Source organism: Syzygium oleosum, unplaced genomic scaffold, assembly GCF_021117445.2.
Source record: "Syzygium oleosum isolate NSW1041296 unplaced genomic scaffold, Sole_v2.1 Sole_v2.02, whole genome shotgun sequence".
NCBI lineage: Eukaryota > Viridiplantae > Streptophyta > Magnoliopsida > Myrtales > Myrtaceae > Syzygium > Syzygium oleosum.
In genome coordinates, this window is record NW_026607486.1 from 6,462,482 (window position 1) to 6,476,843 (window position 14,362).

General features: G+C 45.7%; 1 protein-coding gene across 1 annotated transcript; it reads right to left on the minus strand.

The window, feature by feature from the left end:
• Positions 1 to 3,077: 3,077 nt before the first annotated feature.
• Positions 3,078 to 13,718, minus strand: LOC130135473 (uncharacterized). Its single transcript, XM_056304879.1, has 2 exons — positions 13,576 to 13,718; positions 3,078 to 3,618 (listed from the first exon to the last, which is right to left on the minus strand). The coding sequence occupies exons 1-2, from the start codon at positions 13,716 to 13,718 to the stop codon at positions 3,078 to 3,080; spliced, it is 684 nt and encodes a 227-aa protein (XP_056160854.1).
• Positions 13,719 to 14,362: the final 644 nt, after the last annotated feature.

Here is a 14,362-nt window from a genome sequence, read left to right on the forward strand (position 1 = left end):
AGCTACCTTGCTCTCAACTCCATGTTTCATGCTCATACTGAACACATCAAGCTAGACTTTCACTTTGTTCGAGAGTAGATTGCATTCGCCAATCTACATGTTCACTACGTGCCATAGCAGATCAACTAGCAGACATATTCAATAAGGGACTGCCTAATGTGCAACACATGCTATTGAGATCCAATCCCTAAGTTGTTACACCTATTTCGGATTGAGGAGATATTAATATGTAATTGATATGTATTACAGAATTTTATTCTAATTGTACCCTAACTGTAATTAATTGTTGTTCAGGCAACCCTAATTAAGGTAAACTCACCATAAACCATTTTTCTCCACTCTCTGTAACTATGTCGCTACTCTCTTTATGATTCTAAAGATCAACAATATGATAGTTAAAGGTGGTCACTCTTACAATGATTGACATGTACCTTCTCGTGACAACCTTCCAGGATGACATTTACAAGGATGCTTCCTTGTTAATTTTAAATTTGGAGCTGAGATTATAAATCCACGAGCCTAACTAAGTCACATTACTGCGATCACGTGGACGTTATGTCGAAACCTATGATAAAACGTCCCTTGTTACACTGATAAACAGATGGACCTCTACAGGTTCGATGAACAATTGGAACTGTAGGGTAGGATGGAAAGTTCTTAATATTCGAAGTTTAAGTAATAAGCCCTTGCTTTTGTTGCTCTTATGTCTAGTTCCATAAGTTGATCAAACAAGTTCAAATGACTAATACAAAACTGAACCGTTGAAAAAAATGGCCAGGTTCTTGCCAAAAGCAGAAATTCTGAGCTACGACAGAATAGTTAACTTCTTGTTGAATTGTGTGTAGAAATCATTATGTTCATGAGAAATGTCTGTTCCAAGTCTGACAACAGATGAAAGCTGCATTAACCGAATGAAAGACCAGACTGCAGAAACTCAGCACAACGAATCATCCATGAGAACAAAAAGGATCCTGCATATACTCCTCATTCAGAGTATTCCTCAATAAAACTACTTGGTAAAAATAGACATCTATAGACTGAAGCATATAGAGTAAGACAAATTTCAGCACTGTTGACGAGAAATAATGGAAGAAGAAATTGCGGATTCTGGATTGTTCTTAATTAATGCTTGGCACTAAGTAATGACAGCTTTGCCAGAGCCAGCAATTGGCCGTGGCCAAATGTTAAAATTGGTTGCAGATGCCAGATATGCACAAACGGAAGAAACATACACTTTAAACGAGATGGATGAGAAAAATGTGAGATATTTAATGTGCATGTCAAGAAGATAACTCTGATAGCATTCAAAAGGCACTTTATGAGAACTTCGGTTCTGTTCCTGGATCAGGGAAATGGCCTTACAGTGGAAGTGCAAGAGCAACTGGTCCTTGAAGCAGAATGTGTCCATCAGCCAATAAGTGTGGATCAAACACATTGTCCAGGAAAGTGTAAGAAATCAAACCCAAAAGCTTAAGCTATTAGATGGAGAGAGACACGTGTATATAAAAAGCATATAAGACTCATTTGTCAAACAATCTAGGACAATACTTCAACAAAAAGATAGACAACGGTACTTGTAGCCAATGGTCACATCATATACTACAATAGTGGAAAGACCCTTTTCTCAAGCCGAAAGGGACAGTAGATAGGACTTCTTCCACGATTCATTTTCACTGTTTGTAAGGGCCGTTTGGCAAGTTGCTAAATAGTGAAAAAATTTGTTCTTTTATTCCCATAATCAGTTTGGGAACAGAAATCCGTTTGTTAAAATTTTTGTGCCCGGGTACAAATTTGCAAAAAATTGTTCGTAGAATCAGTTTTGGAACAGAATCAAGAAGCAAAAAAAAATAGCTTCTTGATTCTGGGAACAATTTTTTTCATTTCTGATTCTTCTTGGTTTTCTTCTTCCTCTTGGTTTGTTGTTCTTTGCCTGCCGCCAGCCACCAACAACCAGCCACCGACGACCGGCCACAGGCCAAGGCCGGCGAGGGCGGCTCGCAGCCCCAACGGCAAGGCCTCGCCCAGCCAAGGCGAGGCCGACCTCGCTGTCGCCTAGGTCGCAAGGCCGAGCTCGCCGTCGCGACCGGTGAGGGCGGCGGCGAGGGCCGCTATCATGCCCCGGACCCTAACGGGCTCGCGATAGCCCTCAAAAGTCGTATTAAACGTGACGTCCCAGGACGCGTCGCCGACCCAAATGACACACGCGAAGACATACGCAAGCGGAAGCGAAAATCTTAAACAACCCAGACAGTAAATGTTGAAGAAGGGGTAGTACTTACACAAACCAATAAATGCATTTCCATTGCATGGTATAACTTACAGCATTCATAAATACACAATAACAACCTAGGCCACTCACTTCAAACCACATTCATCAAAAGGGGGCGGTGGTTGGTGAGCCTAACTCCTCTACAAAAGGAGGCACTCAAAAGATGGGGTAACTTGACCCATCCTCGGTCCCTGAGGTACTCTGGCGGCGTCTCCAAATCAATCATGGTTGCGGATCTGAAATTGTTTGTACTACAGCAATGAGAATAAATCTCAATAAGTAGACAACCTAAACCCCACCTAAGCCAATGCATACCTAGACAAGTCTCAACATGCAATCTAACAATGATATCAGGGAATTACATAAATGTACTTACCTCACCTCACAGCACACGCCAACTCTGCATATTAGTCAATTCACATTAATGCAATAACATCTCATGTACATATCACAATCACTCGAGCACCATACATGTCACGCCCCGAACCCCATCGAGCTCGTGGCATCCCTCTTCGGTCGAAAAAGTGCGACGTCCCAGGAAGAGTCGCCGACCCAGATCAACACATCAGAGATATAACGCACCAGCGAAAGCCACAAACACCCAGACAATAATAACCAGGGGTAAAAGGAGAATATACAACCATTACTGATTCAAACTTATACATTATCCACCATATACAATCCACGTAATTTACATGCACACCAAACTTCGAAACTATATACTACCGATATAAAAAATGATCAGTAGCCTGGGTATACCCTATCTCCAAAAATGGGACACTCCAAAAGAGTTACTATACCCCTAAAACTAGCCCCGACGCCCGCTAGACGGCGTCCACTCCAATTCCATCTCCCCGGAATCTAGGTCTGAAACCCTATCATAATCTGGCTCCTCGGAAGACTCCGAATCCGCCTCAATCTCAATCGGGTTGTCTATGTCACCCGACTCTACCGGTGCCTCAACCCGCTCTTCCTCGTCAAACTCCTCTTCCGGCTCGTCTTCTGGCTCATACTCTGGCTCGTCCTCGGGTACGTCCTCTAATCCCATCTCTGGGTCTTCTTCGGGCTCCTCTTCGGGTTCGTCCTTAGGGTCTTCTTCTTCTTCTTCCTCCTTTGGAATTACCTTGAGATCCACATCCATAGGGTCATACCCTGCTTGCGACTCCTCCGGCTCCGCCACGGTAGACTCGGGCGTTGAAGGAACATGCTGGTGCCTTGACAGCGCCAGACTAGTGTCTAAGCTAGTCAGCTCGCCATCGGGAGGAGGTATGGCAGACGGATCCCAGTCCCCCACTCCATCAAAAGGAACATCGAAGCCTCGGACGGGGCCAAATTCATCCAGCCCATCCCTGAAAAATCAGGCGATATATGTATGGGCCTGCCAAGGGGGTTGCCCTATGTCTACCCAGACTACTGTCGTGTGCTTAATCCAGGTCATGTTATCATCTATCAGGTATTCTACAACATTATGGTCGGTGTGCATCGATACTCCAAAACGCTCAGGCGGTGGCGGTGGAAGATTCATTGCTCAGGCCGGGGTTCTGAAATCGTTGGTTGAAACAACCATGAGATCACATCTCAATAAGCACACACCCTAAACCCTACCTAGGCTATCACGTACCTCCAGACAAGACCAAACATCATAACACTCAATAAACATATCACAAGCACACAAGTGTACTTACCTGGGCTTTTCATGCGTGCAACCTACACGTTAGCCACAATAATATAATTTCCAACCACATGACATTTCAAACGCATTTCACACCCTCGGTTTTGCCTCATCACACTTATTTTCACTCATCTCGCCAGTGACCCTCGTAATGGTACCGCCTCAGGTTCACTGCGACCATCTCATAATTTCCACTTGACTCGCCAGTGACCCGCGTAATAGTACCGCCTCAGGTTCACTGCGACCAACTCGTATCCACAACACTTCTTGGCCCGCGTAGTGGTACCGCCTCAGGCCATGTATCTTGCCCGCGTAATGGTACCGCCTCAGGCTCAAAATCCACCACCTACGACACAACCCGCGTAATGGTACCGCCTCAGGACGGATCAATTCCCCGCGTAATGGTACCGCCTCAGGGATTTTTGTCACCACACATACAGCACCACCACATAATTTTTCACTCATTCACTTGCTCGACACCAACATGCCAATGTACTAGCCAATCACACTTGGCCCATGCACGCACCAAACCATATACATTTCTCATGCTTAATAAACACCCAAACACGGCCAATTGACAATCGATTCAATTCAGCCCATGCGTGCACATAACGACCCACATTTAAATCAAGCAACTCACGATTCAACAAACATACAAGGCCACTAACGGGCCCACAATCACAGCCATAATCATAGCATAATTTCAGCATTTCCAAGCCCATTTCAAGCCATATTAAACACCGCAATCCAGCCACACTACCACACCTCAAACCGACACCATTTGTCCTTAAATCGAGCCCTAAGTTCGTCAATTCAATCCACAACGTCCAGCACTCAACTCGGCCTCAATTCAGCCCCGAAACATCACCATTTCATCCTCAAATCAGCCAATATCAATCCCCAAATCAGTCCGCCAAGTTAACCCCTAAACAGTCCCTAAATAACCTCTAAACGACCCCTAATTAACCCGATTTAGCCCCTAATCAAGTCTATCGATACTCGACATCTTAAATAGGATTTAGGGGGCGACTTACATGAACTCTAGGCTAACTCGGCTAGAGTGAAAAGGGCGGCTGATCGGTGGCGACGCGGCGACGAGCGGCGACGGCGAGCGGCTCGGCGGCGGCATAGAGCGACGGCAAGCGGCTGACTGGACGGCGGCTGAACAGGACAGGATGAAGATGATGGTGATTCGGTGGGGACAAGCAAGAGAGAGAGAGACGGTGAGGTGAGCGGCGGTGGGAAGCGAGCGGCGGCTTCGGCGAGCGGCTGCTCCGGCCAGGCGGGCGGACGGCTGGCTTGCTCAGCCGGCTGCTCACGGCCACGGAAAGGAGAGAGAGAGACGGCGATGAGAGGGTGGCGAGGGCACGGCTCGGTGACCGGACGGGTGGCAACGAGCGAACGGTGGCCGGCACGGTGGCGGTACAGCCAAGGGGGGAGGCGGTCGGTCGGTGGGGGGGTTTTGCCGAGAGAGAGAGGGAGAAAGTGAGGAGAGAGAGAAAGAGTTTGGACTAAATAGTTCAAGGTCAATTATTGGTGTCTAGACCAAATCCAAATGACCATCATACCCCTCTCTCACATTCCAAATCAACGGCCGAGATTCGATCTTATATTGGGATCAACGGCCGAGATCGAATCTTTTCCAAAATATCCAAGGGTAATTTGGGGATTTCACAAAAAGTCCAAGGGCAAAATTGTCCGAAAATTTCTATTTTTAATGCTAGGGCGAAATGATCAAAATGCCATTCCCCAATTACACTTGGCCTTAACAAACTTCCAGGGGTAAAATGGTCATTTTCCATTTCTCACCGAAATTCTATTTTTTTGAAGGATTCGGACAATTCTAAAGCTGATCATGCCAATAACAACGTCATCCAAACGTTCTATCGTGACTTTCTAAATTTTCAATGCCCAACTTGGTCTCTAATTAATGACTAAATTCTAAATAACGTAACTTGAGCGTATCTCAGACTAACGGGTGGCTTTTGGGTAAATTCGCACTTTTGACCCGTGGCTGATACTGAATCATGCCACATTCAAGTTCACTCGGGTCGTGACGACCTCGGCTGTCACTTAATCGCGAGGATCGATCACTAGTTCCGACGGGCGCGATCGTTTGGTATAGGTTCGGGATCATTCGTCAATTCATTTCGTGGTCAAGCGTAATCACCCACGATCCACTAACATGATAGCGGCGAACTGATTCCTAACTATCCTTGGATCGGCCTTCATTGGCTCAAAATGTCACATCGCCAATTTTCATGGTCGAAAGTCGGTTCACGATCGAGTTTCTTTAGTCGCGCGAATTTAAATCCCTAATTAGCCTTTCCCTAACGGTTAGTATCCCAGGAATGATTAGTTCCGGGCGAGATCTAACTACAAGTACGTTCATAAAACCATCAATTTCATAAATCCCAAGTGGGTCGGATTTCAAAATGTCACAACTCTTCCCCCCTCATAAAAAATTTCGTCCTCGAAATTTACAAATCAACCTAGCTACTCAAACAAGTGGGGGTATTGACGTTGCATTTGCTCTTCACTCTCCCACGTCGCTCCTTCTGTCCCGTGATGTTCCCAAACAACCTTGACCATCGGGATCGTCTTGTTCCTTAAAACTCGTTCTTTCCGATCTTCGATCCTTATTGGTCTCTCGACATACGACACCCTGTCGTCAACTTCTATCTCTTCGTAATTCAACACGTGAGTTGGGTCCGGTTCATAATTTTCTCAACATCGATACGTGGAACACATTATACTCTTGCGACAAATTTGGTGGAAGTGCAAGGCGATAAGCTAAATCTCCAATCCTTTCTAAAACTTCAAAGGGTCCCACGTACCTCGGACTCAACTTCCCTTTCTTACCAAATCTGGACAGTCCTCTCGTGGGATATACCTTAAGAAATACGTGATCCCCTACTTGAAACTCCAAAGGTCTTCGCCTTCTATCTGCATAACTCTTTTGACGGCTTTGAGCTGTTTTCAGCCTCTCACGGATTACCTTAACAGCCTCAACTGACTGTTGAACTAATTATGGCCCGGTAATACTCCTTTCTCCCACTTCGTCCCAACACACGGGCGTTCTCTAAGCCCTGCCATATAGCGCTTCAAAGGGCGCCATTCCGATGCTCTGCTGAAAACTATTATTATACACAAATTCTGCTAAGGGCAATTGCTCTTCCCACTTTCCTTGAAAATCCCATACACATGCCCTAAGCATATCCTCTAAAGTCTGAATCGTCCTCTCAGACTGGCCATCCGTTTGTGGATGGTAAGCTGTACTAAATTGCAGCTTTGATCCTAATGCCATCTGCAGACTTTTCCAAAAATTGGCGATAAACCTAGGATCACGATCGGAAGTGATCGACACTGGTACCCCGTGCAAACGAACTATTTGTTGTATGTACAACTCAGCATACCGATCTAATACAAAGTCCTTTCTCGCGGCCAAGAAGTGTGCTGACTTTGTCAATCTATCGACAATCACCCAAATGGTATCATGGCCTCTTTGGCTCCTTGGTAATCCTGTCACAAAATCCATAGTTATATGTTCCCATTTCCATTCTGGGATTTCCAAAGGTTGCAATAATCCTCTGGTCTTACAATGTTGCGCTTTTACTTGCTGGCACGTCAGACACTTGGCCACATGTCTAGCTATGTCCACCTTCATGCCATTCCACCAATAGTACTGCCTTAAATTTTGATACATTTTGGTACTACTTGGATAGATGCTATAACTACTATGATGCGCTTCTTCCTTAAGTTCCGCCTCGTCAAGCATGCATAATCGTCCACGGAACTTCAATACCCATCTTCGGATATTTGAAAGTCCGGCTTTCTCTTGGTAGCATCCATTTCCAGAATCTTTTGAATTTCTTGATCCGTAGACTGCAAAGTCCTAATCTTAGCCTGGATCTCTGGTTCAATCCTTAGCGTGGCTAGCAAACTCGAGACTTGACTTACTTCAAATCTAAACTCTGAGTCTCACACTCCTTCATAAAGTCCATTCTTTGACCATCAAATGTGCGATGCTTGACTTCCGACTCAATGCATCGGCTACCCGGTTGGCCTTCCCGGGGTGATATAAAATATCACAATCGTAATCCTTAAGTAATTTCATCCACGGACGCTGTCTCATATTTAACTCCTTTTGAGAAAATAGATATTTAAGGCTTTGATGATCTGTATATATTTGAAATTTCTCTCCGTATAAATAATGTCGCCAAATCTTGAGGGCAAATACTATAGCGGCTAACTCCAAATCATGCGTCGGATAGTTCAGTTCATGCGGTCTTAACTGCCTTGATGCATAGGCCACTACTTGTCCATTTTGCATGAGTACACACCCTAGTCCTTTCAATGACGCATCGCTATAAATTTCATATCCTCCGGGTCCTGATGGAATAGTCAACACCGGTGCCATCGTCAATCTATGTTTTAATTCCTTAAAACTCCTTTCACATTTGTCGGTCCACTCAAACCTTGTTTTCTTTTTCAACAAATGTGTCAACGGTGTTGCTATTGCTGAAAACCCTTCCACGAAACGTCGGTAATATCCAGCCAAACCCAGAAAGCTTCGAACCTCTGTTACCGTCATCAGTCTCAACCACTTCATTACCACTTCAATCTTCGTTGGATCTACTAAGATTCCTTCCCCAGATATCACGTGTCCAAGAAATGCTACTCGATTGAGCCAGAACTCGCACTTGCTAAACTTAGCATACAGTGTGTTCTCTCTTAAGGTCTGCAAAACTTTACTCAAATGAAACCCATGCTCCTCTAGGCTTTTCGAGTACACCAATATGTCGTCTATGAAAACAATCACAAATTGATCTAAAAACTCCTTAAACACCCGATTCATTAAATCCATAAAGGCAGCAGGGGTGTTCGTCAATCCGAACGGCATTACCGTAAATTCATAATGTCCATATCTCGTTCTAAATGCCGTTTTCGGTATATCCTGTGACATCCTGAAAATTGGTCCATTTAGGATTTATGAAATACTGAGTTTTATGAATGTACTTGTAGTTAGTTCTCACCCGGAACTGATTATTCCTGGGATACTAACCATTAGGGAAAGGCTAACTGGGGATTTAAAATTCATACGACTAAGTAAAAATTCGCTCGTGAATTGAATTTCGACCATAAAATCGCCGAGGTGACATTTTGAGCCATTGTAGGCCGATCCAAGGATAGTTGGGGGCCAGTTCGCCACTGTCATAGTAGTGGATTACGGGTGATTCCGCTGGACCACGAAATGAATTGACGAATGATCCTGAACCTATACCGAACGATCGTGCCCCTCGGATCTAGTGATTGATCCTCGCGATTTAAATGACAACCGAAGTCGTCATGACCTGAATAAATTTGCACGTGACTCAATTTATTATCGGTCACAGGTCGAATATGAGAATTTCCCCAAAAAGCCGCCCGTTAGTTTGAGAAACACTCGAGTTGCGTTTAATAAAATTTAATTATTTAGTTTAGCTCAAATCGGACACCGGAAAATTCGGAAGTCACAACGGGACGTTAGGACAACGTTGCGGTTGGAACGTGTAATTTTTTATTGTCCCGATTCCTTCAGAAAAATTCAATTTTGATGAGAAATGAGGAAAGTGACCATTTTACCCCTAAGAATTAATAAAGGGCATGCTTTATGGTAGAAAGGCATTTTGGTAATTTTGCCCTAACTTTTGATTGGACATTTTTGCCCTTGAATTTTTATGAAATTCCCAAATTGCCCTTGGATATTTTGGGGCAAGATGCGATCTCGGCCGTCGGTTTCAAGATAAGATCGAATCTGGACCGTCGGATGGATTTGTTAGCCAAAGTTGGTCAAATTTTACTATTTAAGTCTAGACCATTCTCTCTCTCCCCTCATTTCCTCTCTCTCACGGCAATTCCCCCCCCCACCGTGGACTCCCTCTCTCCTTCCCGATTTCTCTCCCTCCCGTGAGCTCCCTCCTTTGGCCGTGAGCCGCCGTCGCCGTCGCTTGCCGTACACCACCACCACCGCAAGCCGCCGTTAGATCTCGGGTTTTGCCACCGCCTTCGCTCTAACCATGATAGTTTAGAGCTCGGTAAGTCGCGGCCTAAACTTTATCTAGTATATCGGGTTGCTTTGGGCCGAATTAGACACGGTTTGTTATGGTTTTACGAGCGAAGTTGATTTGCGGGGCCTAGGAATGAATTCGGGGAGTTTTGACGGAAATTTTAGAGGCCAATCAATGCTGTGATTGCTTGTTCAGTATGCTGTGTGGTGCTGTTCGGGATGCGGTTTGTACCGTTAGGTCCGGCTCGGAATTCTATGCAAGTGTCGTGAAGAACCGGAAGTGTGATATTGTGATTTTGGGTGCGGAAAAGACTGTTTGCTGGCTGTGATGTGCCGTGTGATGTGCTGTGGGTTGCTGTTTGGTGCGAGGCTGGTACCGTTAGGTCCGTCTCGAAATTTTGTGAAAGTCCCGTGAAGGACTGAAATTGATTTGAAAACGTTTGGGTGTGGAAAAATGCAAATTTGTGCGTGATTGCGTGTTTGTGGTGTGACTATGATGTTGGGTGCAATTGTGCGCACAGAAATTCATACGAATGTGTGAAAATGTGAGAACGGGATCGGACCGAGGCATTATAAGCTCGGGTCGCGATCATGTAGGTCAGTCGCATTTGGCGCTGGCTGAGGAATGAGAATATGGAAAATGAGATCGACTCGAGGCACGATCAGCTCGAGTGAGATTGGGATCGGGCCGAGACATTCTAAAACTCGGGTCGCGATCACGTAGGCCTGTCGCATTTGGCGTGGGCTGAGGAAAGTGTGAAAGTGGGATCGAACCGAGGCGTGTGATGCTCGGGGCGCGATCGAGTGGGCCGAGGCGTGTTGACGCGGGCCGAGAAAGCGATTGAGAATGAGGCATGTGATGTGGAAAGTGTGAAAGTGGGATCGGACCGAGGCGTGTGATGCTTGGGGCGCGATCGAGTGGGCCGAGGAGTGTTTACGCGGGCCGGGAAAATGGTTGAGGAAATGTGGGTACGATGAGTGGGTTGGAAACGTCGCATGATCGATGTGTACATTGATATGCTGATAGTCGTGTGTTGTGGCATGTGTGTGAAAATTGATTGTTTGTGAGTGTGGACTAATGTGCAGGTTGCGTGTGCCGTGAGTCCAGGTATGTTTAATTTTGTGGATGATGATGGGTGAATTGATTGGTCGTGTGTCTATAAGTGTTTGGAATAACGTGGTAGCCTAGGTAGGGTTTAGGTTGCAACTTATTGAGAAGTGTCTCATGGTTGTATCAACCAAAACCATTTCGAGCCTCCGCCGAGCCATGAACATATTGAGGCCGACTTGGAGCCGTTGGGTGAACAGAGGTGAGGAGGATTCGGTGGTGATGCCGAGGACAGTGAGTCAGAGTGGACACCTCCGAGAGGGCGTAGGGACTAGTTCTGGGAGCGAAGCAATAGTTTGAGAGTGCCCCATTTTTGGATAATGCTGATCTAGGATGCTGATCCTTTTTGTATTTTGGAAGTTAATAGTTACTGGTTCGGTGTGCTTGTAAATAATAATGGATATTGTAAATCTTTGGAAGTGTAATGTATATATATATGTTGGCGGTTCGGCGATCTAGTTATTCCTGGTAGTCTCCAATTTTATTGTCTGGGATTTTATAATTGTTTCCGCCGCGAATCAACTCTGATGGGAACTTTGGGTCGGCGACGTGTTCCTGGGACGTCGCACTGATTCGACCGAGGTAGAGGAAAGTCACGGGCTCGATGGGGTTTGGGGCGTGACATATCCTCTTTCCTAATTCTTAATTGATGATATCCCGTTCTCAAATCAATTTTAGAAAACACCGAAGCCCCTCGTAACTGATCAAACAAATCATCTATCCTTGGCAGGGGATATTTATTTTTTATCGTCACCTGATTTAGCTGCTTGTAATCAATACATAACCTCAATGATCCATCTTTCTTCCTCACAAATAAGACTGGCGCTCCCCATGGAGACGCACTTGGACGAATGAAACCCTTGTCCAATAATTCTTGCATTTGCACCTTTAACTCCTTTAACTCCGACAACGACATTCTATAAGGTGCCTTCGAGATTGGCTTAGTTCCAGGGGCCAACTCGATTATAAATTCTACTTCTCTTTCTGGTGGCAATCCCGGTAATTCCTGAGGAAAGACATCGGGATAATCGCACACCACGGCTATGTCCTCTAGCCTCGGCTCCTCAACCGTCGAATCAACTACAGCCGCTAGAAATCCTTGACACCCTTCGTTCAACAACTTAGTCATTTCTAGCGACGAAATCCATGGGATCGATGTTCCCCCTCGATTTCCCACAAATTTGAATTCCGGATGTCCAACAGGATTAAATTGGATCACCCTATTACTACAATCCATTACGGCCCTCTGCTTAGCCAGCCAATCCATACCCACTATCACATCAAAATCATACATGGCTAGAACCGCTAAATCAATCCTTTCCTCCCTATCACCAATCACAATCTTACAATTCGGGCACCACAACGAGACTAGCATCTTATCATTCAAGGGAGTTGTAACACACAACACAACATCAAGCAACTGCGGTTCTATACCAGTCAACTCAACAAATTGCTCAGATATAAATGAATATGACGCCCCAGGGTCAAATAAAGCGTACGCAGCATGATCGCACAGAGAAATCGTACCTGTGACAACACCTGGCGCGTTCTCAATCTCTCTTCTGGCCATAGCGTACACCCGTCCTTGGGCCTGCGGCCTATTATGATTAGCTGTCTGAGCAGCTCCAGTTTGGTTCCCATTCCGAGGTGGCGGCAACACAGGCGATCTATTCTGCCTGAGGTTGGGGCAAAACCTTATATGATGACTAAATCCGCCACATCCGAAACATGCTCCGCCCCTGATTAGACAAGGTCCATTTCCATATCTCTCCCCACATACCCTACATGGACCATTCTGAAAACGGGCCGGTTTCCCTATATTCCTTCTAGCAGGAGGCACAAAACTTCAATTACCCGTCATTGGCCTCTTTCCTAATTGACGGTTGTTCCTTCCCTGGGCAAATCTTGACCCAGAAGCGGCGGCCCTATCCACCAAGTCCCGCTCAATCGCTTGAGCCCTATCATAAATCTCGTTATACTCTCTTAAATTTAACGAAATCATTTGGCTGCGAAGGTCCGGTTTCAAGCCGTCTCGGAACCTTTAAGCCCTATCCAACGGGTCCTCGACCGTCTTCGGTGCAAACTTAGATAACCGAGCGAATTCAGCCTCGTACTGATCCACTGTCCTCTGCCCCTGACGAAGCCTCATAAATTCAGATAATTTCTGTTCCCGGGCACTCTCAGAAAAATATTTACCGTTAAAGGTTTCCACAAACATCGCCCAAGTCTGGGCAGTACTAGCCAGGAACACCCTTCCTCTGGTGGCTTTCCACCAATCACTTGCATTTCCTTGGAGTTGGTACACTGCCAAAGTCACTTTCTCTTCCTCAGAGCATCCTAATACCTCAAAGGTTTTTTCCAACTCCTCTACCCAAAGCGATGCAGCTTCAAGATCGCCTCTACCATCAAACTTAGGAGGCTTTAACTTCAAAAACTGTTCAACTAATTGGTGCATCTGCCTATTCACATTCACCTACCCCTGTCCTTGATTCCCATTGTTATTATTGATAGAAGCGGCCACAGCGGCCTCGGCAGCTTGGGCAATAGTGGCAGCCCTTTCCTGGGTCTGCCGTCCTATCAAATTACCAATCTCTTCTAGGATCCTCATGATCGCATCCATTCTCGGATCTCCTGGAGGTCGAGCTCGTGAGCTGGATGCACCCCCAGTTCCTCTACCTCGCGAACTCATCCTCTCGATTTCTACCACTCGCCTACTTGCTATAATTCCACTCAGGAATTAGAAACCTAGGCCAACTGTACTAGTCTAGTCTTAGACAGCGAATTAATACAATAATTCACTCAACAAGTAATCAACCACAACAGCACTAGGCCACAATCAATAAGGTCTGTGCACTTACCTCAGGTCCAGACGCACCTGCATTTCAATCGTTATATCAACCAATTCACCCAACCATCACAACAAACAATCTGGAGGCACGCGTAGCTCATTCCACCCTATGACTCGCTAAGGTCTCCCTAAATTACTACCCCAGGGTCTCTGCTCCTTATCACTCCAGACTTCGACCAACTTAGATCGAGCTGTCCTCGCTCTGATACCAAATCAGACGGTGATGTCACGCCCTGAACCCCATCGAGCTCGTGGCATCCCTCTTCGGTCGAAAAAGTGCGACGTCCCAGGAAGAGTCGCCGACCCAAATCAACACATCAGAGATATAACGCACCAGCGAAAGCCACAAACACCCAGACAATAATAACCAGGGGTAAAAGGAGAATATACAACCATTACTGATTCAAACTTATACA